Here is a 22,122-nt window from a genome sequence, read left to right as displayed (position 1 = left end):
TGGTCGATTTATTTCCCACATCATCGATCGGTCGGTCCGATTTGGTTTTTTTGGACTTGATATAGGTTTAATTTGATCTGGTCCAAGTTGAACCCGAATTACGCTCGGAAATGAACCAAGATCAACTCATTCCGACCCAACCGGCTTGGGTTAGCCGGGTGAAACCCAACCCAATCTCCTCTTCAGGTATCGGTGACTCTTCTCGTCTTACCACCAGGTGAGCAGTTGCCACTCTGCTTCATGACAACGAAATCAAAGGAAGCCCACTCCCTCCACTCAACCCCTCTCTCCTTCCTCTTCGTACCCTTCTAATAGCCACAAGGCAGACTAAGAAGACCAGAACGAAGAACAATGTCGACTTCGGGACGACACACCTTGCTCCTCTGCCTCTTCATTCCTATCTCATTATCATGTGAGGCTCGCCACCAGCATCACCAAAAGGAGTTGGGTTGTAACTCACGGCCTTGTCTTTGTTGTTTCAGGTGAGATCCAACTCGTACTGGTGAACCACTGCAAAGACGGCGTGTGGCCTGGAGTACTCGGCAGTGCCGGCCACAGCTCCCCGGAGGGTGGTGGCTTCCATCTGGGCGTCGGCCAGGAGGCAGTCCTGGACGTGCCGAGTGGATGGTCGGGGAGAATCTGGGGTAGGCAGGGTTGCTGCTTCGATGAAAACGGGAAAGGAAGCTGCGACAGTGGCGACTGCGGCGGCCTGCTGCGCTGCAACGGTACTGGAGGCACACCGCCGGCGACCGTGGTCGAGATGACGTTGGGGACCCACCGGTCTCCTCTCCATTTCTATGACGTGAGTTTAGTGGAGGGCTTCAATCTTCCGGTCACGATCGCTCCGGTTGGCGGAGGGAAGGGATGCGGCGGCGTGGCGGGCTGCCAGGTGGACTTGAACACATGCTGCCCTTCCAGGTTCGAGGTGAAGCAGAAGGGGAAGGTGGTGGGATGCAAGAGCGCGTGCTTGGCCCTGAAGACGGACAAGTATTGCTGCACCGGGGAGTATGGCTCGCCGGAGCGCTGCAAGCCCACCCTCTTCTCCCATCTCTTCAAGTCCATCTGTCCTCGAGCTTATAGTTTCGCCTACGACTCTTCTTCCACTCTCAACATGTGCAGGGCATCGAGGTATCTCATTACCTTCTGCCCTTGTGCAACCTAAATCAAAGTCACAGATGCATTCAGTATGATTGCCAATGCCTTCCATTACTAACATTGTTCTTGAAGCACTAAACCATGATCGCTTTACATAGACGTGCATGGAAGAGAGAGAGAGAGAGAGAGAGAGAGAGAGAGAGAGAGAGAGAGAGAGTTGGAAGCATCAAAATAATACAAATATAGAGAGAACGGGGAGACACGCATGAACAAAATCAACCAATCGATCGATCGATCACAAATATAGAAGAGGACAAAGTATGGGATTACACCACCACATAACTCGAGCTAAGACTAATCGCAACTCAAAAAACAAGAGTAATGTGATCTTGTGATCCTTTCTACAAACTTCTAACCTAACACAAACACGAGGATATGTACAAGAAACCAGAGTATCTCTTTGATTTCACCATCTCTCTCTGGTTCTGCTTCTCCCTTCTCCTAGTTCATATGATCTCTTCTTCTGCCCTCGTCAGCCAGCAGAGACATCAGGAGTAGTCTCTCCAGCAAACGAGCATGACGACACAGCGGCGCATAATGTAGAACCTTGACCTCTGTTCTTTAACCAGACTCGCCCACCGCCTGGAGAACGACTCCGCCATGCTCCTCCTCCCCGCGTCCCTCCTGCTTCCCTTCGCCGATAGCTTCCACTTCTCATCCATGTACAGCTCCATCTTCAGATCTAGATCTCGCGACAGCTAACGTGCCTGGTTATATAGATGGAAGGAGCAACAGAGTGTATGTTGATTGATTGACGCAGTGAGGGTGGCCTTCGAGCTAATCATCGTTTAACTAGTAGCAGAGAAGGAATTGTGAAAGGTATTGCTCGCTCATTCTGAGGTGAAATCACATGGTTGAGACAGGGAAAAGACTGGCGGTTTCAGTCTTCATACTTTTCAGCTCCCTACAGATTTGGCACCGGATGACACCTCTGCAGCTGATCAGCTTTTCATCTTTGTAGCTGCAGACCGGGATTTGGATCTTCCGGGAGGCCACCCTGGACACAGCGCATCACAGCCCCCAGCGTCCTCCCTCCGCGGCTGTTGTGCGGTCAAAGCAACAAGATAAAGGGGAAAAAAAAAGCAGGGTTTTGTGCTCTCGTCCTGAGACGAGGGACATCCATGCATGCGCCCTCAGTTCCGAAAACACCCGTACAGGTTTCTGCTTCCCGTAATCATAAGTACGTGAGTCACTAATTGTTCTTATGATCCGATAACCTGCAGTTTCGATACAAATGTCGACGCTCATCATGCATGCCTACTACACGTTGTGTGTTGTGCAGGGAAACAGTGGAGAGGGCAAAATTTTCAGTGGCGTAAAGCTTGTCCGCCATGTGGTATGAATAGACGCCATCGAAGGTGTTGTCACGGTGAAGGATACAGACAGGGCATGTGGTGGGCAGCTTCATTTGGCCCGACCTTATGGTGTGCGTGATTCAAGGCATCTATGGGGTGTCTCAGGTGAGACCATTGAGGGAGGGTTGGACATTAGTGGCACAAGCTAATGATTGGCTGCATTTGGTACTACTTTGGATGTGCCACAATGCATTTCTTTTTTTTGAGGTTTGCATAGAGTTTAATACTGGAAAATAAATTTACCATTTGTTCTATGACGAATTCTCGAGAAAAAAAAAATCATTTTTTAATTTTTTTTTCCCTAAGAAATGCCTTCTATTTTTAAAATTCTCAAACTATATATATATATATATATATATATATATATATATTCATAAGAACCCAAATAACCATAGTCACCTATTTTTTTTCTCCCTTTTCTTATGCACCGATCCATGGGGTGAATTACATCATGTTGTAGTAATTTTAGTAATATAAAAAACATAATAATAGAATAAAAACTATATTATGATTTTGTATTATGTTATAATATTTTTCTCAAATTGCTTAAAACACTGTAACATAGTATAAAAATATTTATTATAATATAATATATTAGATTATAGTATTTTTTGATATTAATAAAAAAATACTATAATATAGTATACAAATATTGTACCTGAACAGATTTATCCAATGGATCGATACATAGTAAAAGAGAGAGAGAGAGAGAGAGAGAGAGAGAGAGAGAGAGAAAAGATAGGTGACTGATTGTCAAATTAAGGATATATCAAGTATTAAGAAAAAAAATATTATTTAAATTTTTAAAAAATATGTGATACATACTTCTCGAAAAGAATCAAAAAAAAAATCTGAGAATTCGTCATCTGTTCATTCAGAGGATGATTTAAGGCAGGAACCAATTTTATTTTTATTCAATTGGAAAACCAGCAAGAACAATATCAAAAAGTCTAATCTGGGAGCTTGTGATGTGGGAATTTACAGTTCAAAATAAGGAAACCCAATTTTGACCGCAACAGTAGGCGGGGAGAGAGAGAGAGAGAGAGAGAGAGAAGAGACGTAGTAAGTTTCGATACACCACGACAAAATTCCAACCAAGCAAGCCCCAGAACACACGCGACCGATCCAGCGGTCAGCATCAACATCTTGGAAGATCGGACGGTGGAGGAGGGAGCTTCTGGTTGGGGAGTGGCCCGTCGTTGACCACCCACACCATCTTCAACCCCCAGCTGAGATGCAAGTCGATGTGGCAGTGCATGAGCCATGCACCTGTTCCGTACCCAAGTCAACGTCCAGCAACTAAAGAAACCACCAGTGAAGATAGTAGTATCTGTCACTTACCGGGGTTGTCAGCTCGGAAGCGAATGGCGAGCCATCCGCCCACCGGGACGCCGGCGGTGTTCTTCTCCACAGGGTCGACGAGATTGAAGTTACAAGGCTCGGTTACCGGGTCATAGTTTCCGAAGCCTTGTCCCACCACGTGGAAGTTGTGGCCATGGAAGTGCATCGGATGGTTCTCGATTCCTTGAATGCTGGTGTCCTGCAGCACCAACTCCACGCTGGTGTTGAACGGAAGCACCACCACCTTGGTTCCCTTGCTCACGAACGTGTTGTTGGGTGGAGTCCCCGTGTAGTTGAAGGGGAACGGAGGGATGTCCGGGAAGTCTGTGGTGTAGACCCCGTTCGACTGATTGTAGTAGTGAGCCTGGAGAAGAGCAGTGGAGGGGAACACAAAGGAGGCGTTGTTGACCGATGCAGCAAACTTGGTGCCATTGGGGCCTTGACAGGTTTGGTTCGTGGGACAGGGGTCCGTGCCGAGGCCGATCGTGAAGTAGAATCGCCGATCGACGGTTCGTGGTACGTCGGAGGGGTACCGATCATCCGCGAGGCTGCGAAGCTTGCTGGTGAAGTTCGTGACGTTAGCAGTGTCGTTAAGGGACGGAAGTGCCGGTCTCAGTAGCGGCAGCTTCGTGCTGGCTCTGTTCGGATTGTGGTATTCGAGGACGCCGGCCGTGGTGGTGTTGTCGAAGGTGCCCTGCCCGGTGGCATAAGGCCTCGCGGCGAAGAGGAAGGCGGCGTTGGGGAAGGTCGGCTTGGAATGCAAAAGCACGTTGGCGGTCTGGCCGGGGGTGATAACGAGGGCTTCAGCGTCGAAGGGCTTAACGTAACTGGCGTCGGTTTCCACGACAGTGACGGTGTGGTTGGCGATGCCGAAGAAGAGCTCGTCGTTGAGTGCAGCGTTGATCAGTCGAAGGAGATACGTCTTTCCGGGCTTCACCTTCAGCTTGAACGTATCTATCAAACATGCATATCATACCGTTAATCTAAACAGCATCTCGCTGTCGCCAAAAGTGTTACAAAGGGAATGACTCGGAATCCAATCACCTTTCCCCGAGCAATTATACAGGGGACCGGGGAGGCCATTGATCGTGTAAGCGTCGGAAACATTTGGCCCTCCGCCAGTCCGAAGAGCTTGGGCGATGACGGCCTCCGGGTCTGCATTGAACCACTCACCTGCATTGCCAAAAACCAAGCGATCAACCGCTCGTAAATCATGATTTAAGGGGGACTAGTCCGTCCAAGTCAAGATCTAGTGATTACCTAAGATGATGGGGACTTCCTTGTATGGTCTCGCAAACGGGTAAGGAACACCACGCTTGGGGAGGATGACGAGAGAGCCATACACGGTGGCCCTCAGCCAAGAGGCGTGTGCATGCCACCAGAGAGTGCCTCTCTGACCTGCAGTGGTGAAGTTGTAGACGTAGCTCTGCCCGGTGCGGATGGGGCACTGCGTGATGTACTCCGGGCCATCCGCCCACCCGCTCTGCACCTGCCGTATGCCGTGCCTGCACACGTACCCGTTCGAACTCATCAGACAAACGCAGCAGTAAGAGGCACTCGGATACGTAACTCGAAGCCAAGGATTTGGATACCAGTGTATGGTGATGTCACTGCGAACATGGTTCACCACCTTAACCACGAGACGATCACCTTCTCTGACGACGATCCTTGGCCCCGGGAACTGCCCGTTGACCGTCACAATGCTCTTTGTCCTGCACAACCTCGTCGCGTTCCGTAGGGTTATCTGCAACAAAGAAACATGCTGGTAACGAAGAAACACGTCGACTACATTAGCTTCCGCGGACACAAACATAAGCACGTTACACACATCAAACTTGTAATGCCTGGTAACACCAGCTGAGAGCTGTGCCGACGAGAATAAGATGCACACTGCAAGAAGGAAAGTTCTGACGCCACCCATGCTTCGTCGTCCCACAGCTTGCAAGTGGATGGATTGAAGGGTGTCGTGAGCGAGTTACGACCTAGATATTGGCAAGAACGCTATATAGGCAAGAAACGGTAAGAGACAAAATTCCTCGGGTTCTCTGTCGGGGCTGCAAAAGGCGTCAGGTCTACCTGAACTTTAGAGTGTTCACAAAGAAATATTCAAGTGTAATTGGCCTGCGCCATCAGTCGAATGTTGAGGCAGTATTCTATCAGTTGAAGAAGAGAGAAGGGGCATTTCTTGATCACAAAGACAGCTCTAAAATATTGGTTTGTTGGTTTTGGCATTGACTTAGAAGCATAGAGTTGTTGTCGTATATATCAACAGCCCCCACTCGAACTTGCCTCCAACTTCATCAACCCCTCACTGTCCCTCTCTGATAAATGGAATATGTGATTGGGGCATTAGCTTGTTTGCTTTGTGACCAAGAGATTACTCAGCACGCACTATTCTCTGGAATTCAAATCCCTATCATTGAACATGGAAATCTTGCGTTGAAATCTCAACTATTTCCATCTTTCGTTAGTTGAGGCAATAAAAAGAAGAGAGAGACTGCCATGCATATATATATACACACACAGTTGAAAACATTATGAACATCCCTATAAACCTAATTCTTCCACATATATTTTCACAAAAATTCAAATTAAGTGCAGTAGGTGAAGTTGCCCTTGTTTGAAGATGAATCGATGACATTATGAAGGGCATCCATGCTTCATTTTGATCATCTGCATGACGGTTCACCAAACCGGGCCTCATTGTACTTCTCTTCCTCCTCCTTTTAACTCCGACAGTTTTAGCATCAAAAAAACCTAAAAGAAGATTCTACCATGGATTGAGCTAAAAATGTTTGTGATTCATGTGGTAACTCCAACAGGTTTAGCATCAAAAACATGCATCAATAGTATGAATAAGTTGTTGCGTCGAGGTTAAGCCAGATTCGACTAGCTCACCATTTCCACGGAGGGTAAAGATAGTAGTAATATATTGAAGATCAGCGGTCAATCCTAACCCCTAAATAAGGTGCAAGAAAGCTGGCAAGAACAAAGCTGTAGATGATGTGTCCAATCATCGTCTTGTTCCTCCTGTCATCTTAAAATTGATGACATGCTTTTCTTGCACCAACACTTTCAACTTGAAGAACACGGAAACACCAGCAATCCACTTTATACTAATAGTTCAAAACTATTAAGTTAATGAATCTGTTATTTCACCAACCATATCTCCTGCATAATTATGAAGCTGATATACAAAACACAAAATTATCAGAAAGGTTTGGATCACAAGGAACTTTTGCCATTAGCATCCTATGAAAACACTACAGAATGGTTGACAATCATAAACATCAAGGTTTTCTATAAAAAATTCTTCTAATTCAGAATTATTTAGTCATAAACACTTAGCTGCCTAAATCTCACACAAATTTCCCATCAAAACTTCATGTTCATGTGGAGGATTCCAACTCACACCATTTCACTTCCAACTTTACAACAATGTAAAACCAGATGTCAAGAAGTTGCATCCCACCATTGTGTTCGGCTGTCATGAAAAAAAAATACAGTTTTCTCAGTCGTGTAGTCCAAGCTATCGAAGACCTTGACATATCAAGTATATCTCTCTTGAGCAAGATCTGGTCGCCTTGGGCCTTAACCATGACACTTTTGTGAAACGCAGTTTGCAAAATTTCATGAATCCTGCAACCATCAATCCAAAACTAAATGCCTAAAGGTGATCCGAAAATTAATATGCAATCAACAAGGCTTGTATGCATTGCATACTAGGGAGTGTATGTACCTGCATTTTCTTCACTCTCGAGAAGTTTAATCACAAGGTTGCCCCCTCGTCGAAGAACACCAACTTCGTTTGCATCGAGACCTGTGCTGTTGAGGTGTAACTCTGTATTGGAATCACCAGCTGAGCAAGGTAAAGGTACCTTACCAATAGCCAATGAGAGCGCGCGCATGCCAAGCTGACAGGATAGAGCAGTATCTTTTGCCGTGATCCCAGAAACTGTTGGACACATATCCGATAATATCACTGAAAAACCCCTTTCCTGAAAAGCATATATGTAACCACCAATGACTCATCTTCGGTTCCGAAGAAACTACTACACAGATGGAAATTCTTATTATTTGAGATACAAAAAAGGCGCCAGCAGACTCATGATTAAATTGTGATATGATATCTACAGCCACAGATGGACTCTCTTTTGTTATTTGAAAAGACAAAAAGAGGTGCTGATGGACTTCAAAAGCATGATATGACATCTAGAAAGTGAAAGGCACAGGAGATAACCATTACCCCTATGGTCCGACTTACATGAGTTATTTTCAAGACTGTAATCACAGGTTATTAACCAGGGCCTCAGGCCTCAATGTTATACAAAGAACAAAATAGGAAGAGATTGACTGAATACAAGAGGAGATCACAGTAACTGCAATAAGAAGAATATTGAGAAGCTGATGTTGATTGTAGTTTTCAGAAACCTAGATAAGGGCATTTAAGGCGAGAAATGAACGATGACAAGAAAACAGTCCATGGTTTCTCTCAAGATATTCAAATGTCAGGGGAGTTGAAGCATTTGTGTGCAAAAAACAGACCTAAAACACACTAAGATGCCTTATGATGTAATAATATATCATAGTAGCATGATCCACAGAGGTCTTGGTTCATAGCAATATCAACATCAACAATAGGATATAATTAAAATGCAATAATCATTGGTCAAATCAGATATCAACAAGACTTCTAAACTTCCAGTGACTTAAACAGGAGTCACAAAGGAAGTAATTTTAAGTTATCAATCTAATCCTCTTTGTAGGATTCCTTATCTTCCCTCCCTCCAAATGTTCCCAACATTATCGACACCCAATGACTTCAATTAGGGGGACAAACTACCTGCATTTGTTCAACAATTTAACTGGTTCACATATATAAAAGAAACACATCCATTCCATATGGATTGAGATTAAAAGAGAACAAACACCACATCCAGCTCTACAGAAGCTGCTATACCCGTCTAGGAGTTTCACCCATATCCCAATGTCAAGCTGTTCTTGTCCATAGGACCATAACCAATGCATATGTGCTGAAAATAAAATGGCATTTCGTGTCCTCTTTTGGAACAGTGCTGCTGTATATGTCTAAATATTCCTAAGTAGCTAATTCAAGTGTTCCCACCCAAATTGGATAAGAAACACTAGTTTTGCAAATCACTGAACAGATGAGAAGTACTGACACCACACTAATCTACAAAATGGAGTTGTTTTATATCCAAAATCCTCTCATTCATCCACTACATGGGCTACTGTATACATAGCTAATTTTCCTTCATCTATCTGGTTGCTCTTATTATGACTAAGACTATGTTGATGGAATGGTCCCACTGATATAAGGCATCAACCGCATACAAGTTTTTCAAAAGCAAGCCGAAATTAAAAATTCTGAGCAACTAGAGAATGTAATTTCATAACAAAATCTGCATTATTTTGGCACTTGAAAGATACTAAAAAATGAAAATCATCATGCAAGCCCAAAACTAAGAAACAAATGATACCTGAGGAGACATTGCTCTCACTTGCTCCTTCAACAGGCTCATTACATCCGCACAAACTGTTCTGACCCGAGAATCACAATGAGAAGAGGGAGCCTTCATTTTCTGCCCAGCAATAAAAAACAAAACGCAATAAATAAAAAAGGATGTCTACAAAGATCCATTAAACCATGCCATCAATCTAATCCATTTTTTCATCAGCATTTTCATAGATGTCCACAGAAAACCGAAGCAGATTCATGTAAGCAACCTTCAGATCAATACCCACGACCGCCCCACCCTTTTCCAGGGCACCCAAGCTCTGGCATGCCACCTAGCAACACTAAAAGATCACTTCTTTAGAACATTTATCGTGACAAAAACCTCATAACAGGACTATATTACAAACGTATTCCGAAGTGTAATGATATACTTTAGGAGGAGAAAATAAAGGAGGTAGCTTCCGAGACGAATAGAAGGAATCCCAGGGGGCGGTACCTGAAGCCAAGCACCGGGAGCGCATCCAAGATCCAGAACCGAAGCCCCCGGAGTTATCAGTTTATGCTGCTTCTGCATCTGTAGAAGCTGAGAAGACAAAGGGAGAGTATACAAAGACATAGGTTTTGATTCGAACCAAAAAGATCTCAACCAGGAGGGGTACGAGGAGGAGAAACCTTGAATGCTGATCGAGCGACATAGCCGAGGCGCTGAGCCTCTCTGTAGAAGAAGTCCGGAGCCCCGGCACCGCTCATCGTCGCCGTCTTCCCTCTTTCCCCTCCCACGGCGATGACAAGACCCGTCAGACCTGTGAGGGTTTGAGGAACCCCGCGATAAATGGGCCGGGTCGATGTGAGAGACTTACAGGCCATGACCCGACCCACATCTGACGTAAGAGATGGAAGTTGTGTACCGACATAAGCCAGACTCACATCAAGCAGATGTGGTGAGGAAGGGCAGTGCGAATCTCAACGTGCACCACATCTCGCACTCCCGTGAGTTAAGTCGAGTGTCAAAGCATCACCCACACCCTCCGATCGTGACTAAATTCGATCATCTAATTTTCGTGTCTCTATCCTATCCGTCCATTTGAGCCGAAGTCCAAATCACGTCTCGCCTCATTTGTTGTCGTAGTCGTAGTCATTGTCGCTGCAAATAAAATTCGCGGTACGCCTCGGGGCCGCTCCCCCTTTTCGTCGATACTACCCCAAAAACTCCCCTCGCATCTCCTCGTTGCCTCCTCAATCCAATCCCTGCTCGCTGCCCCATCTCTCCCGAAGGTTTCTTCCCATTTCATGCGCGACTTCCCGGAAAGATGAACTTCTCCGGCCTCGGGCGCTCCCTCTTACGATCGGTGCGTTCCCGATCACCCAAGGTACGGCGGTCCTCCTCCCCCCTTCTTGCCACTTTCTACTGCGAGACCTATCATTTTGTGCATGTAACTATTGGGGTTCGGTCGTTAAGGGTGCTCTGTCGGGTGGCTATGGCGCGCGGCCTGTGATTTCTAGCGAAGTGCTCCTGCAAAAACCTTGCATTGGACGCGATATCACCGCCGGTATAGGGCTTCTTAGGGGTTACTTGACTTCGGTGGGGGCCAATAAGGCGATCGGCGTGGGGAGCCATCTCTCGCATTGGAGGTTCCTGCTTGCGAATCCTAATTTCAGGCGATTCTTCTCTAGTGGCTCCCCCAAAAAGAAAAGTATTGACCTTTGGATGACATTTGATTTCTTTGTGCTTCTTCTTTCTTTTTTAGTCTGGCAGCTCTTTATTTTAAAAAAAAAATTTTTTTTTGTTATTTTTAGATTACGAGAATTACTATCCAAGGGATAAGAAGGAAATCCCCAAAGACTCCAGCAACAAATCAGATTCCAAAGGTATGCAACGTTCAAATTATAGTTTGTAATTCCAGATTCAGCTATCACTAATTTTAGAAAGAATTGTAATTTTTGGAGCGTCAGAGTTGGAGTCAGTTCATTGGCTGTGCAACTAATCCTTTTACATGGAAATTAGTTCAAATCCATGACTACAATTTGCCAAAAAATGATCATCATTGGTGTACTTTATCATGCCCTGTATGTTTGATTCTTGCAAAATTTCCTCATCTTCAATAAAATTAGTTCAAAGGGAAGATTATAGTCTGTCTGAAAAAGATCTTCTTTTGGTATGCTTCGACATATGCCATATGTCTAATCGATGCGCAATTTCAAGTTTTGTTCTATGTGTCAAAGAATATCTCCAGAAGTAGCCACTGGTTTTCTTTGTTAGATGTGTTTTCTATGTTTAGCAGGAACCTAATTCTTTGATGGTATGAGCAAGTTGTTGATGTATTGGAGCCTGTTAATTCGAAATATGTAATCCATGAATGTGAATGTGCACACACAATGAATTATCTAATATGGTAATGATGATGAAAAGGATGCTATGCACTAAGGATAGAAAAATTAGGTATTGTTGCTTGAAGGCATTGATATCTGTTTTATACCTGACAGACCTTGTTTTAAATGCCACTTACAATAAGTGATAAAAGCTCTCTGGTTCAAAACACACCAAGCAGAATAAATGCTCTTAGGATGAATTAAAAGAAACAATAGTATATGGAAGAGAAAATAAGAACAAAGTTTTTGTCCTGTTAACCATTCCCCAATTTCCCATAGCATTAGATCTTAATTTTCATTTTGCCATTCTTCTTGGGCCATTATTAATAGATCCACATTCATCAAGAAATATTACCAGCAAGCTTCTGGGAGTTATTGAACGATTGTACAATATGTGTCAGACGTATATATTATTTCTATAAGATGTGATACCTACATGTATCATCGTATTCATATTCAAGAAGCTTCCAGGAGTATGTAGGATTGAGAAATAACTGCCTGACAGTATATGTCTTCAAAATATCCACTTTCGTATAAACTGATGATCATCTATTATTAACACTATATATTCTTTATTTCTGTTCAGAATTTATGGTGTGCTTCAAGCAATTTACTTATTATTAACAGTATATATTACTCTTTTAATTATTCCCAGGGGATTCAAGCACAGAAGATCATGGGAATTTCCAGGAGAATTTTATGAAGCAATTGCAGAATTACATAGCTCCTCTTATATTTATTGGCCTGTTGCTTTCATCTTTTTCTGCTGGTACATCTGACCAAAAAGAGGTTAGACTTCCAGTCTAACCATCTAAATGCTTTTGTTTTTATCCAGTAAAAATTTCTTTTCTCTGTAAAGTGTTTTGGAAATGTTTTCAGTCATTTTCTGTTATTTGATTCTACACAACTTTCCTATGTTATGACGAAGTTCCAATAGTTGAAACCAAATATTTTGTTGCACTAATTTTCTGGAATCCCTTTCCATAAAATGATTAGGAGGTAATTATACATTTTTGTGTCTGGGCCTCTTCTCTATATACTGATACATAAACATCATTATCTCTATCTGAATCTTAGGAAGTAAGTGTCTCGGTCTTTGAGTCTTTTTCAGAAACGTGATTGCTTGGAAAATCTAATTATGCTGCCATCTTATTCCTATATTTCTTGTAGATCTCATCATAGTAACCTCCTGCAGTACTGATAGAAGTTTTGGCCTTTCTAATTCTTTAGGTCTAGGTGTTAGAAATACTTTACCCCAGGATCCAACTTCATGCTGCATGCTTGACATAAAATTAAAAAGATTTTTTTTTTGTAATTGTTAATACACTAATTCCCAAGGATTGGTCACTTACCACTATGAACAATTCTGCTTAGTATGCATCATATTATACTGTAGAACAGAAAAGTTTTTTTTTGTGCTCATAGGTTGCTTTAACTTGTGAGGCTACAAATATTGATCAACTTATGCTTATTTTCATTTTCCTTGCTTGGCATCTGTATTATTATAATCGGTAAAGGTGAAGTTATATAATCTTGTTTATCTAGCATATCAGATGACGTAACAGTATTTGTTTCTGGGACAGTGTTAATTAATGATCTCCATGAGTTTATTCACATTATTTTTTGAGGACTGAAGTATTGGTACCTAGTACATGCTACAAACACAAGCCATTGAGGGAATGCACCATCTTGGATTGGTAATCTTCGAAGCACTTTTCCATTCCATTTGTGGATGAGTAATGGAAAATGACATGGCATGTGTGTGCATAGTAAATTTAATAAAGAGCCAATGACTGACACATTTCGTCTTTTGGATTCTTTTATTTTTGCAATAATGAAGTGCCTTAAAATGTACTACATCCAAAGGTGTTCTTGGTTTTTACATTCCTATTTTTTTCTGTATAAGTTTCTGCTTTTATTCATCTTAGTTTATCAATAAAGCTGATTGCAAGCATCTTTAGTTGCTCTATTCGAGTTGCTCTCAACTTTGCTAAATTTTCTCTTGTATATTATCTATGTACTGATGATTTTTAGCAGTTTCTCTTTTTAATTGAGCAAGAGCTTTTCCTGCAGTTAGCATCGTTGTTTGTCAAGTTATGGTTCATAAGAGGGAGTTCAGGGCCTTTTAGGCTGGTTGATGCAAGAAGTTCTTGATATTTGCTGCAAAAATTGAGTGATATTTGATAGCCACTGTGGATAGACACTTAATTGTCGGTTACCTTTCTCGTGTCTGAAGTCCACTAGCACCTCATAATTTTTGTGATAGTTCCTGCTGTCCTGTTGAGTCTCAGTGCATCAAAAATTCCACAAACATGTGAGCTATTACCTTTTCTCATTCTAGTAAATACCATTTTTTATCGATCACATCAGCTCTTTTATATTTAATATGATTATTGGTTTCTGCTTTGCCATCTTGGAACGCTGATAAATGACTATTTGGTAAAAATTAGATTACAAATATATAATGTAGTACTTATATGTTAAGACTATGTTGAGTTCTATCATGGTAAATATTTCCCCCTGATGCAGATTCTTCTTTCTTGCAGATTAGTTTTCAAGAGTTCAGAAACAAGCTATTGGAACCAGGTTTGGTTGATCATATTGTTGTATCCAATCGATCAGTTGCCAAAGTTTATGTCAGGAGTGCTCCTCAAGCAAACAATCAGAAACAGGACAATGAAATTAATAGTCCAAAAACAGATGTTCCCAGCAGACGTGATCCTGGCAGGTACAGATACTATTTCAATATTGGAAGTGTGGATTCATTTGAAGAGAAGTTGGAGGAAGCACAGGAAGCATTGGGCCGAGATCCACATGACTATGTTCCTGTAACTTATGTCTCTGAAGTAATTTGGTATCAGGAGCTTCTGAAATTTGCCCCAACGGCCTTCCTTTTGGGTCTTCTGTACTTCATGGGGAAAAGATTACAGGGTGGATTTAGCATAGGGGGTGGTGCAGGAAGGGGAAATCGAGGTATATTTAACATTGGAAAAGCTCATGTGACCAAGATGGATAAGAATTCGAAAAATAAGGTAAGAATGCCAGGTGAAGATTTGTTGGTAGTTCTAGTTGTACTTTTAGCTTTCTATTGATCAAGTGAAAAGCACAGAGTTATTTTTTCTTGTTGTATTTGTCAATGATATTGAGTAACCAACAATTACATTTGTGTGTACTTGTTGCTCATCTCTCAATAGAAAGAACTGCTTGCAAGACCTATATTCTTTTCTCATATGTAATGGTGTAACTGTCCTTATTTCTCCCAATGTGTAAACCAGGTGTATTTCAAAGATGTTGCTGGCTGTGATGAAGCCAAACAAGAAATAATGGAGTTTGTGCATTTCCTGAAAAATCCTAAGAAGTATGAGGAACTGGGAGCTAAAATACCAAAAGGTGCCCTTCTTGTAGGTCCTCCTGGTACAGGAAAGACGCTTCTTGCAAAAGCAACTGCAGGCGAATCTGATGTACCGTTTCTGTCAATTTCTGGTTCAGATTTCATGGAAATGTTTGTTGGTGTTGGACCATCCAGGGTAAGAAACTTGTTTCAAGAAGCAAGACAGTGTGCCCCTAGTATAATTTTCATTGATGAAATTGATGCTATCGGTCGAGCAAGAGGTCGTGGAGGTTTCTCAGGTTCAAATGATGAACGAGAAAGCACGCTGAATCAGTTGCTTGTAGAGATGGATGGGTTTGGAACCACCTCTGGAGTGGTTGTACTTGCTGGTACCAACAGACCTGATATCTTGGATAAGGCTTTATTAAGACCTGGCCGATTTGATCGTCAAATTACAATAGATAAACCTGATATTAAAGGCCGCGAGCAGATTTTTCGCATTTATCTTAAAAAGATTAAGCTAGATAATGATCCCTCATTTTATTCCCAAAGATTAGCTGCTCTTACTCCCGGATTTGCTGGAGCTGACATTGCCAATGTTTGTAATGAGGCTGCTTTGGTTGCTGCAAGAAGTGAAGAAACACAGGTTACAATGCAGCATTTTGAGGCTGCTATTGATAGGATCATTGGTGGATTAGAGAAGAAAAATAAGGTAATTTTTTCTTCTACCTTATTGTTTTTCTTAAGAAAATGTTTCTTGTTTGTATTGACTCTTGTTCTCTTCAGATATGTTAAACCTTATTCTGTAGATTGTCTTCTTTTTTACCTTGTTACAAATATAAGAATCAAGAGTTAAACTTATCTTACTTAAAGAATAAGTGACGACATTTTGTATGGTTATCGTGCAGCAATTCGTAAATTTACAAAAACTGTCTATGTGTTTTGGATTTCATTAGCTATTTGATGACTTTGTTATGTGGAAAATGATGCCATAAATATTTAGTCATGCGGCTATTGAGCCATGGTGTTGTTTTCCTTAAGTGAGTATCAATATTCTTTTTAGCAGGTTGAGGTGGTGAGTTGATTACCGAACATGTTAGTATTGCGTGGTCTAAGAATGTCTTCACACATGAAAACTTATCTGTGCTTGTCTGTACTCTAGGTAATTAGCAAGTTGGAACGCCGAACTGTTGCTTACCATGAAGCAGGTCATGCTGTTGCCGGATGGTTTTTGGAGCATGCAGAGCCCCTCCTCAAAGTAACAATTGTTCCTCGTGGTACTGCAGCTCTGGGCTTTGCTCAATATGTACCTAATGAGAACCTCCTAATGACTAAAGAGCAGCTCTTGGACATGACATGTATGACTCTCGGAGGCCGTGCATCTGAAGAGGTGCAAAGTGTCCCTCTTGACAGATATGCTTCTTGGAATTTTTTTCTATTAATGAGTTTCGTCGATGTTAAATTCTAGATCTATTTTCTATTACACTTGAAGTAATTCATATAATCTTTGGATGGAGTCCGTGGCAAATTCTCTTTTGTGATTTTAGAGGTAGCCTCTTCACAAATGATTAATAAAAGCTAGCGGAGAATGATTGTATTGGTTGTTTCAGGTTTTGCTGGGGAAGATCTCCACTGGTGCGCAGAACGACCTGGAGAAAGTGACGAAAATGACTTATGCCCAGGTTGCAGTATATGGTTTCAGCGACAAGGTTGGGCTCCTCTCTTTCCCCCAGCGAGAAGATGGTTTCGAGATGACCAAGCCTTATAGTAGCAAGACTGGAGCCATCATCGACAACGAGGTGAGGGAATGGATTTCCAAGGCCTACGAGAAGACGGTTGAATTGATAAAGGAGCACAAAGATCATGTGGCACAGGTTGCCAAGCTGCTGCTTGAAAAGGAAGTCCTGCACCAGGAAGACTTGGTGCGGGTCCTGGGAGAGCGGCCATTCAAATCGAGTGAGCCAACGAATTATGACAGATTTAAACAAGGTTTTCAGGAGGAAGAGGAAAACAAGAGCAGCCTCGAGACACTTGACGACGAGGTCGTTCCTACATAAGCGTATGGTTTTCTGTAGTGTATTCAGATGCTACTTCTATAGATGCTTGTTCATCTTTCCGGATCCAAAATAAATGTACAAATCTGCATCCACATTCATAGAATAAAAAAAAAAGGGTTGGGTGTAACTTTTTTACTAAGTTAATGTACGTGAGGTCGAGATGCTCCTCCCCCTTTATGGTGGATCGATCCACATTGGATCAGCAGTTCTTCTTTTGGTGTTGATTTCACTTTGCCTTGCTAGTGATACAGGGTTTGGATGAGGCACGACCTGTTTGCTAATGCATCCTTCGATTACATAACCATCTGTCCACATATCCACTATTTTGGATTCTGTGGTTATGATCTTTGTCGACCTCTTCTCTTCTGAGGGAAGATGATGAAATGGATCTGATCCATGAATTGAAGGTGTTTTGGCCTTCTGCCTTGTGTATTAATTCAACAGGAGGCTTGTTTTTTCTCATTTTTTCTTTTTGTTTTCTTTTCTTGTTATTTGGCAAACGCGAAACATGAGATGGGGGCATAAGAGAAGAGGAAATGGTTTCCGGAGCAAAAGAACAAGCACGTATGGATATGACAATCCTCAACAAGGAACAAATCTTGGCTTCTTGAGGATGGATTCAATGGGGGTTTTGTTTCCGTTTGTTTTCTTTTTTTCACCAGAGAAAATTTACTTAATCCATATTGATTAATTTAGGAGATTTTTATTGATAATCTATTTTTACTATTTATAATCTCATTTTAATAACTTATATTATTTCTAAGATACCCTTCTACAAAAGTATATAAATACTTTAAATGTACCAATTAATTCCAACACTTTTTCAACCTATTCCATCTGACTTTTTTTTGTTTCTTTCTGATCTTGTTCTTTTTCTTTAGCTTTTGCAATCTCCTCTTAGTCGCTTTTTTCTTCTCCTAATTGTCGAAAATGGTCGGAGAGAATATAGTGATGTCGGACGAGAGTGATAGAATGTTTTTTTTTATAATAAAAGAATATATAAAAAATAAAACATAATAACTAAAAGATAATAGAAAAACAAATTGATAAGTATTAGACTCGCTTAGAATTATGAGAATACTCCCGAAATGAAACCTTGTACCTTCACATGTGGTATGTAGACGATGAAATCATATTATTGGAAAACAAATGAAGCATTCCATGATGAATTCATACCATGGAAACCTTGTACCTTCGTGTGACACGTGGATGATACAATCATATTATCGCAAAACAAATAAAGTCTTACTTCATGGAATCATACCATCACAAAATAAATGTGGCTTCGCACCAATGACACTCAAGGTAAGGAAAAGAACTCATTTCATCGATCCATTTTTGATTTATTTGCATTACAATATTCTTACCCCTTTTATAGGCTAAATTACAAGGAAAAAAATAAAAAAAATAAAAAATTATAATTGAATCAAATCAAATATATGATTTGATCTTTTCGATAATATTCTTGATTAATATGCTTATATTCTTATAAGATCAATCTTGATTATTAATTATGAATCTTCAATCATAATTATAATTTAATTGTTTTAAAAAATTCATATTTTCTTCTTCCTGAAGTAAAGTAGGAAACTATATCAAAATTATTAGTATGTTATCAAAATTATCACGTGACAATTTATGATATACAAAATAATCTTTAAACTAATCAAATTTATTTGAATAAAAGATAGATAAAATTAATCTACATCATAAAACCTCACCTCCAAGTTCATATAATTGAGATATGATCGATCTAGAACATTTTAACTAAACTAAGAACTATGATATCAAATATGATGTAGGATGATAGATTTTTTTTTTTTGATAATAGAGAAACATAAAGGAGAGGAATAGAATATAATAATAGAAAGATAATAGAAAAATAAATGGATAACTACTTAACTCACTCTAGCTCAAGAGAATATCCTCCAGATGAAAGTCTCGTACCTCCGTAGGTGGACAATGAAATGGTACTATTAGAAAACAAATAAGTAATATCAATAATATTACTTATCGATATGCTTCCATCCTTGTAGAGATTAATCTTCACAAAAAATTTTATCGTGATTTATAATTTTCAATCATAATCATAATTTATGTTTTTTCAAATCCTTTTGATATTTTTTTTCTTAAGTAAAGGAGAAATCTAGACGAGAATTATTTAGTATATTATCATGTGGTAACTCAAAAAAACTTTAAATTAATTAAATTTATTTAAATAAAAGATAGACAATATTGATTCAACATCATATCATATGGCTAGGATTGTGATATGAAAGGATGCTCATGATGGTTATATAAAGTAATAATAATCGAGAGATTAAACATGATTGATGATTGAGAAGTTATAAATATTAAAATTATTTTTTATTAATGTGATAGAGTTGACATAAACGTATCGACATTAGATTAAAATGAACCTATAAATAAAATAACATGAACCTATCAACACTAAATTAAAATGCGCATATTAAGCAAATATCAAAATTTTATTATGGAGCAAAATTAGTGATGACATGGATACGTCTTTATTGCCACGTCCTTTTACAAAAAAGAAAAAATAAATCACCTTCTCCACAATTAGGAGCCAAAAAAACCCAATACCAAGCAAAACAAACTCACGAGAACAGACACGAAAAGGGCTTGGGGAGAAGCCTCCCATGGACGAGCCGAATCCAAAGCCCTTGAAGTCTAGCATTTGGGAAGATCCGACGGCGGAGGTGGCAACTTTTGGTGAGGAAGGCTTCCATCCAACACCAACCAGGCCATCTTCAAACCCCAGCTCGTGTGCACCTCCAAGTGGCAGTGCATGAACCACACACCCGGGTTGTCGGCCAGGAAACGGATGGCCACCCAGCCGCCGGCCGGCACCCCTACTGTGTTCCGCTCCACGGGGTCCACCAGGTTGAACTTGGCCGGGTCCTTCGCCGGATCGTAATTGCCGAATCCATGCCCCACGACGAAGAAGTTGAAGCCATGGAGGTGCAGCGGGTGGCTCTCTGCTCCTAGAATGCTGGTGTCCTGCATCACAAGCTCCACACTGGTGTTGAAGGGGAGCACCATTAGCTTCGTCCCGTTGCCCACCAACGTGTTGTTGGGCGGAGTCCCTGTGTAGTTGAACGGCGTCAGCGGGGTGACGGGGAAGTCCGGCGTGTAGACGCCCCTCGACTGCCCCAGGAAGTGCGCCTGCAGGAGGGCGGTGGTCGGCAGCGCGAAGGAGACGTTGTTGACGGTCGCCGCGAACTTGGTGCCGTTTGGCCCCTGGCACATCTGGTTCTCCGGGCAGGGGCTCGAACCGAGGCCCACGGTGAAGAAGACGTGCCGGTCGACGGCCTGCGGTACATTTGCCGGGAACCGAGCCGTCGCCAGACTCCGTAACTTGCCGGTGAAGTTGGCGAAGAAGGAGGTGTCGTTCAGGGACGGAAGGGTGGGTTTATACAGTGGGAGCTTACTATTGAAGCTGGCCCGGGACGAACTATTGGGATTACGGTACTCGAGGACGCCGGCGACGGTCGAGTTGTCGAATGTGCCAGATCCGGTGACGTATGGGCTGGCGCTCATGAAGAACATGGCATTAGGGTAATCAGGCTTGGCGCGGAGGAGGACGTCGGTGGTTTGGCCTGGTGAGATGAGGAGGGCATCACTTTCGAAGGGCTTCACGTAGACAGCGTCGACATCGACGACGGTGAGGGTGTGGTTGGCGATGCCGAAGAAGAGCTCGTCGTTGAGTGCAGCGTTGATGAGGCGGAGCAAGTACGTCTTCCCCGGTTTCACCTTCAGCTTGAACGTATCTGCATGCATGCATGCATGCGGCAGCGTGCCATCCAGTCTTAGGCGTGGGATGCTACTCTCTCTCTCTCTCTCCGATATATATATCAATCACTTGATTTTAGAGCTTTGATACCTTTAGCGGAGCAATTGTAGAAAGGACCAGGGAGGCCATTGATGGTGTAGGCGTCTGACACATTCGGTCCTCCACCAGTCTCAAGTGCCTGGCTGATGACGGCCTCCGTATCAGCCTTCCACCACTCCCCTGCATCAAGACTAATGGAGTCAATCTATGGCGTCCAAGCATCAAGCCGAGGCTGGTGATGGAAGAGCTCGAGATTACCCAGGATGACGGGGACTTCTTTGTAGGGTTTGGCGAAGGGGTAGGGAACCCCCAGGTGGGGGAGGACGACGATGGGGCCGTAGAGGGTGGCTCTCAGCCACGAGATGTGGGCGTGCCAGAAGAAGGTGCCTCTTTGGCCCACGATGGTGAAGTTGTACACGTAGCTGTGGCCGGTTTGAATCGGGCATTGGGTCACATAAGCCGGTCCATCGGCCCAACCACTTCGCAATTGCCGAATGCCATGCCTGTTTTCTCGAATATTATCGTGCAACGATGGGTCAATTAGAGGCTAATAGATTAAAGCTTGTGGGCTTCGGTTCAGCACAGGAAAGGAAATCCGTACCAATGCAAGGTGACATTGTGCTCGACATGGTTAACCACCTTAACGACAACTCGATCGCCTTCTCTCGCCACTATCTTTGGCCCCGGGAATTGACCATTGACGGTCACAATGGACTTGGTGTGGCACAGTCGTGTTGCATTTGCCATTTGGATCTGCATGTTACATGGTATCGGGATAAGAATAATCTTCCTTACAGTTGCACTGCAATGGAGGAAAGCGAGCTGAGAACACACATCGAACTTGTAATGCCTGGTTGGTGGGGCGACTGCGGCGTCCGAGAGAGCAAGCAACGCGATGCATGAGAGAAGGAAGGCCTTCACGAGGAGGTCAGATGACGAAGAGGCCATCGTTGTTCCTACGGTGAAGCGGGAGAGATGACAGAGAGGAAAAGGATGCTTAATTGGTGGGAATCCATGAGAAGCCAGGAGAAGTATATATAGGTGAACAAGAGACGCAGCATCGGCCTCGTTTGCTGAACTGTTTGGTGGACGACACCACATCGAAGCGATGCTGGTCCATGTTAGCTTCAGAGTATAGGCAAAGTCAACTTACATACATACATACATATCGTCTCTCCGGA

At 42.3% G+C, this 22,122-nt stretch overlaps 5 protein-coding genes across 5 annotated transcripts; 2 read left to right on the top strand and 3 right to left on the bottom strand.

Moving 5' to 3' along the window:
• Positions 1-7: 7 nt before the first annotated feature.
• Positions 8-1,190, top strand: LOC135592426 (thaumatin-like protein). The gene is made up of 2 exons (XM_065081882.1): positions 8-412; positions 483-1,190. The coding sequence occupies exons 1-2, from the start codon at positions 352-354 to the stop codon at positions 1,160-1,162; spliced, it is 741 nt and encodes a 246-aa protein (XP_064937954.1). The 5' UTR covers positions 8-351; the 3' UTR covers positions 1,163-1,190.
• A 2,216-nt stretch (positions 1,191-3,406) lies between these two features.
• On the bottom strand, positions 3,407-5,899 carry LOC135592423 (laccase-4-like). The gene is made up of 6 exons (XM_065081879.1): positions 5,680-5,899; positions 5,444-5,595; positions 5,112-5,356; positions 4,896-5,024; positions 3,852-4,805; positions 3,407-3,779 (listed from the first exon to the last, which is right to left on the bottom strand). The coding sequence occupies exons 1-6, from the start codon at positions 5,770-5,772 to the stop codon at positions 3,649-3,651; spliced, it is 1,704 nt and encodes a 567-aa protein (XP_064937951.1). The 5' UTR covers positions 5,773-5,899; the 3' UTR covers positions 3,407-3,648.
• A 1,226-nt stretch (positions 5,900-7,125) lies between these two features.
• LOC135581505 (uncharacterized) lies at positions 7,126-10,161 on the bottom strand. The gene is made up of 6 exons (XM_065081878.1): positions 10,003-10,161; positions 9,827-9,913; positions 9,600-9,662; positions 9,353-9,454; positions 7,591-7,849; positions 7,126-7,490 (listed from the first exon to the last, which is right to left on the bottom strand). Exons 1-6 carry the CDS (start codon positions 10,078-10,080, stop codon positions 7,381-7,383), a joined length of 699 nt encoding a protein of 232 aa, XP_064937950.1. The 5' UTR covers positions 10,081-10,161; the 3' UTR covers positions 7,126-7,380.
• Positions 10,162-10,498: 337 nt separating this feature from the next.
• On the top strand, positions 10,499-17,290 carry LOC103996847 (ATP-dependent zinc metalloprotease FTSH 8, mitochondrial). Its single transcript, XM_009417873.3, has 8 exons — positions 10,499-10,700; positions 10,790-11,024; positions 11,128-11,199; positions 12,356-12,489; positions 14,247-14,732; positions 14,976-15,743; positions 16,194-16,421; positions 16,642-17,290. The coding sequence occupies exons 1-8, from the start codon at positions 10,641-10,643 to the stop codon at positions 17,086-17,088; spliced, it is 2,430 nt and encodes an 809-aa protein (XP_009416148.2). The 5' UTR covers positions 10,499-10,640; the 3' UTR covers positions 17,089-17,290.
• A 2,297-nt stretch (positions 17,291-19,587) lies between these two features.
• On the bottom strand, positions 19,588-21,929 carry LOC135594194 (laccase-4-like). The gene is made up of 5 exons (XM_065084606.1): positions 21,776-21,929; positions 21,543-21,694; positions 21,200-21,444; positions 20,993-21,121; positions 19,588-20,879 (listed from the first exon to the last, which is right to left on the bottom strand). The coding sequence occupies exons 1-5, from the start codon at positions 21,887-21,889 to the stop codon at positions 19,780-19,782; spliced, it is 1,740 nt and encodes a 579-aa protein (XP_064940678.1). The 5' UTR covers positions 21,890-21,929; the 3' UTR covers positions 19,588-19,779.
• Between the last annotated feature and the right edge of the window lie 193 nt (positions 21,930-22,122).

Source organism: Musa acuminata, chromosome BXJ1-9 (genome assembly GCF_036884655.1).
Source record: "Musa acuminata AAA Group cultivar baxijiao chromosome BXJ1-9, Cavendish_Baxijiao_AAA, whole genome shotgun sequence".
Classification (NCBI taxonomy): Eukaryota; Viridiplantae; Streptophyta; class Magnoliopsida; order Zingiberales; family Musaceae; genus Musa; species Musa acuminata.
This window is presented reverse-complemented; position numbering and strand designations above follow the sequence as displayed.